Below are 4,229 nucleotides of genomic sequence, written 5' to 3'. Positions count from 1 at the left end.
CCCCTCCCCCCCCCCCCCCCAGGATCATACCCCCCCCAGGATCATAAGATAATCAGAATTTCCAAACAATGATATCGTCATCCTGGAAATTTGGGGTTACATCATCCTGCGGATGTGGTAAATTACACAGTGACGTGGAGGTTCTTCTATTTTAGCAAAAAAAGAAACAGGACTTACTACCACCCATCCATCCATCAATTGTTTGATCCTTTTGATGTTCACAAGATTACATTCAAGTGCATTTTAAGAACACACGTCCGGAAATGTGAAGCTATTTCCTTCCTCTTGACATGCAAATTGTCACGAACGGCAAACACGTTTTAGCTGAGAGGAGGACAGCGCCGTAGACCACTTTTTGCTTCTCACAAATCGTTGGAATCCTTTTTGCTCATCACATCCCTATGACACGGTTCCGATGGAAGGACAAAACACTCACCGTGCAGCTCTCCCAGAAGGAAAGAGGCGAGCAACTTGCCGAGTTTTTATACAATGCTGCCCTGCCTTCAGCGGCGTCCAATCAGCAAGCGAGGGCGTTTTTTTTTGTAGCCATTCACACGAAAAAAAAAAACATTACGTGCGCTCTGCCTTTGTGTTCTTCTCTGTTTAGTGGGGGCAATAGCTCGTTTGTGTCCGCGTATAAATAAAAGTGACGCACCAAAAGACGCTGACGTGGGGGACCCGAGCGAGCACACTTGTGGGGCATCTGGAACGGACAACAGCACGGGCCGCCCCTCCACGCCATGCGCGTCACGTCACGTTGGTGTGCCAACAAGCTCGGCTGCCGCTTTTGCGTTTGGAACGAGAAATGTTGACGTCGACAACCGGAAGTGCTTTGAAATGGCGGTGAGCCTCTCGGGGCGGATTAGTCCGGAGCCGGGGGATAAAACAGAAATGCCATTGGCCTTTATAAACAGGTGAGAACCACAAAGGGTTAAAAAAAAAAAATCGGGGTCAAATAGCATCTCTCGACGAAGGCTGAGCGCGCCAAAAACAAGCGAGCGCACCGGCAGACGCTTTTCAATGCGGAAGTGGTCCTCACTCGATTTAATAGACTTGGATTCGAGCGCACTCACCACAGTTTGGACGTAATTGGACTGGCTTTGGCGTTCCTCAAAACGAGCTCGGTGGGTGGCCCTGCCTGTGGCGTGTTGTGATGCTCGTGGTGTTATCTGGAGCCAGAGTTGCATCAGCTGCTATATATCGCAGGGGCCATCTGCATTCGCTGGAAGCCGGTCTCGTCGCTGATTGGTCAGCGCCCGGAGGTGCGGCCCGAGCTTGGAGGCTGGCCGCGCCCACGTGACGCCAATGCGCCGTGGGGGCTTTTGCTTGTTTACCCTCCGAGAACAGGACTCCTCGCGCCCACGTGGCTGGCGCGGGGTATTTCCATTGGGTGAGCTTTGCGCTTTTTTTTTTTTTCGGGTCTCGGTTTATTTTTCTCGGGGCGGCGCGGTGACCGACAGATCACGTCCGCTTTCACAGTACGTGGCCACGGAGTCGAATTCGGGCTCCGGCCTTGCCATTTCCGAGCATTTTGACCCAGTTTTGAAGGCCGCTGAACTGAACCACTCACACTCGTTGGTTGCAGAGCACAGGTTGGGTTCAGTAAAAAGCATGGGTTCTGACTAAAAAACGTTGAAAACTGGCTGCTTTCTGTGAAACACGTCAAGCAGCATGGAAACTTGGATGCTCCTATTTTGGAGGCTTTTGTGACAGACACCTCAAACTTTAAAACAACCAAAACAAAGGCAAAATCACGTCCTGGCAGATGTACAACAGTTTTGATTTGAGAATATAAGATAAGATAACCTTTATTTGTCGCACACTGGGGGAATTTGCAGTCTACAGCAGCAAAATTGGGGTCCATCCAACCATCCATCCATTCGTCATCCGAAAACGGTTTGTCCTCACGATGGTCGCGGGCGCGCCGGAGCTTCGCCCAGCCGTCTCGGGGCAGTCGGCGGGTTACGCCCACAACTGGTTGCCAGCCAATCGCAGGGCGCACACAGATGAACAACCAGTCACACCTTGGGACAATTTGGAACGCTCACTTAACCTGCCAGGCATGTTTTTGGAATGTGGGAGGAAACCGGGGGAAAACCCCCGCAGGCACGGGCAGAACGTGCAAACTCCCCACAGGAAGGCCGCAGCTGGAATGGAAGCCTGCGAAGCCTGCGCCTCTGCACGCTGAAGCGGACGCAGTCGGTGGAAAATGCTGCCGATTCCCGGCCTCATAGGAGCTGAAAAAGATGTTGGAAAAACGACAAACGGAAACGTCGCCTGTGGGTCGACACAAGAAATGTTAAAAAAAACGATGACATTGACAGGACAAGTTTGAAGCACGACTCCCTTGTACCTCGGAATCTGCCTGTGCGACATCCCAGCCATTTTGCGACGGCGGGTCACACATATGCTTCATTTCCCATTTGATTTCCCCCAATCAATACTATTGGTCTGACCCTCTTGTCATTCGTACGCTTCATGAACTCATGTAAAGTCTTGAGAACAAATTTGAGAAGCGTCGTAACCCTTCACCTCTTCACGCTCGCTGCGCAACATGAGGACGCCTCCCGATTGAATGTCTGCACCGCAAACAGCTTCGATATAGCGGAGTGGGATGTGTTGTCACGCACCCTCTTCCTTCTGTGCTTTTATTTTGGAGAGTCCACTTGCTCTTTTCTTTCATTGTCAGCCTGGGGGGAGGTTGCTCCCACGCCTGCGGCTGGTCAGCAATCACCTCCTGCGTCTAGGAGCTCTGCTGATCTGCAAGCGGGTGCTCAGATGATTCACACATTCGGAGTGGGATCTTGGCCGGTGCTAGTGCGCACACTTGCCATTTTTGGACTTTTGCGCAGAATCAATTGTTCCCGTTTGTCTTATTCCAGTGCCAGCCGGCCTCCCTGCCCGGCCTGGCTCCGCATTTTCCACATGACCCCGCACTGATCCCCAATTTGCTTTTGGATCCCCTGCCGGCTTTACCTTTGCTATCCATAACAGTGAGTCCATTTTGTTAAAAATGTAACACTGTAATGCAGATTCATTTCCATTTATGAGACACATGGGTCATCTCCTCGATTTATCGGTTGCATCGATATGTGACCTTTGAAGAGTGTGGGCAGGTGATGTTTGAAAAGGGGGCCTTTGTGAAGTCATGAAGGCTTTCAGGTGCTTGGGCTGATGGCGTGAGCATTTTAATCAGTGACGGCGCACTAAATTAGCTTTTTGGTTTTGTAAATTCAACTCGTGCTAGGACATGATTTTGGGCGGTGGTGGCGTCACGTTGTACGATAGCAATTGAAGGCATAAGGCCAACAAAAACGATGCAGCGTTTGGTAACTCGAGCAAGATGGGCATGTTTTTGATTTCCTGAGAAGCCTTTTTGGAAACTTTTGTTTTTTTTTTTAATGATCCATCTGTCTATCCCTTCAAGCACTTTGTACACAATTTGCTCTGTTTCAAGAATTCCTCAAATAATCCTTGAGTTTATTTTTATTCCAGACAAGATTTGATGTCGCTGGTTTGTTTGCACTCAATCGAGGACAACCAAAGAGACGTGACAGGTAAGTGAGCGAACCAAAAAGGGGCGGGAAGAAGGTCCGTGCCAGCATGTGAGCGGAAGAACCGGCACACCCATTTCCTCTAGTAGAGGGATGAGGAAAAACGATCTTTCTCTCTCTCCCTCACTCAAAAGGGACTCGAGTTAATCAGTAAGCCGACACACTCCCCCCCCCCAAACAAAGTTGTAGAAGGGTTTGGTGCGGTGACCTTCACACAGTCACACGCAGTCCTTCTTTGTACGTGGAGGACGGCTGTGACGTAAACAACAGCAGCAGCAGTCACGAGGGCCACCGCACCAGCTGATGCGCCACTATTAATACTGTACTGCCGTCACCTTGGCCGATGTTTCGGTGGGCACAGACATGACCGAATATCTGGGGTGGTGCACTTTCAAACAACAACTGCCGTCGACAAACCGGCGCTGTACATGAAGCAAAAACAATTCAAATACTTGGTTAAATTTGAAGACTTCTAATGTACATGTTTGTGTGCATAGATTTTTGTGATTGATACAAAACAAAAAAAAAATGCACAATATATTTGAAGAGCCTTGATGACACCCGTGCAGCTTTTCCTAATCTCTAAATAAAGATTGCTCAATGACAATTTGAATCACTTGCTGGTTTTATTAACTGTGACAAAGCCAAGCGGACATGAACATGATGCATATATAT

The 4,229-nt window shown here is 49.4% G+C and overlaps 1 protein-coding gene across 1 annotated transcript in view; it reads right to left on the bottom strand.

Annotated features, from left to right (window-relative positions):
* tdh (L-threonine dehydrogenase) overlaps positions 1-1,204 on the bottom strand; it is a 5,663-nt gene extending 4,459 nt beyond the window's left edge. Inside the window, exon 1 of the mRNA XM_019885035.1 lies at positions 1,074-1,204. Coding sequence (XP_019740594.1) covers positions 1,074-1,187 — 114 coding nt within the window. The 5' untranslated portion in view covers positions 1,188-1,204. The remainder of the gene's footprint in view (positions 1-1,073) is intronic.
* Positions 1,205-4,229: the final 3,025 nt, after the last annotated feature.

This window comes from Hippocampus comes, unplaced genomic scaffold (genome assembly GCF_001891065.2).
Source record: "Hippocampus comes isolate QL1 unplaced genomic scaffold, H_comes_QL1_v1.1 scaffold144, whole genome shotgun sequence".
In the NCBI taxonomy this organism is placed as follows: Eukaryota; Metazoa; Chordata; class Actinopteri; order Syngnathiformes; family Syngnathidae; genus Hippocampus; species Hippocampus comes.
Note: the sequence above shows the minus strand (reverse complement) of the source record. Positions and strands in the feature narration are given on the sequence as shown.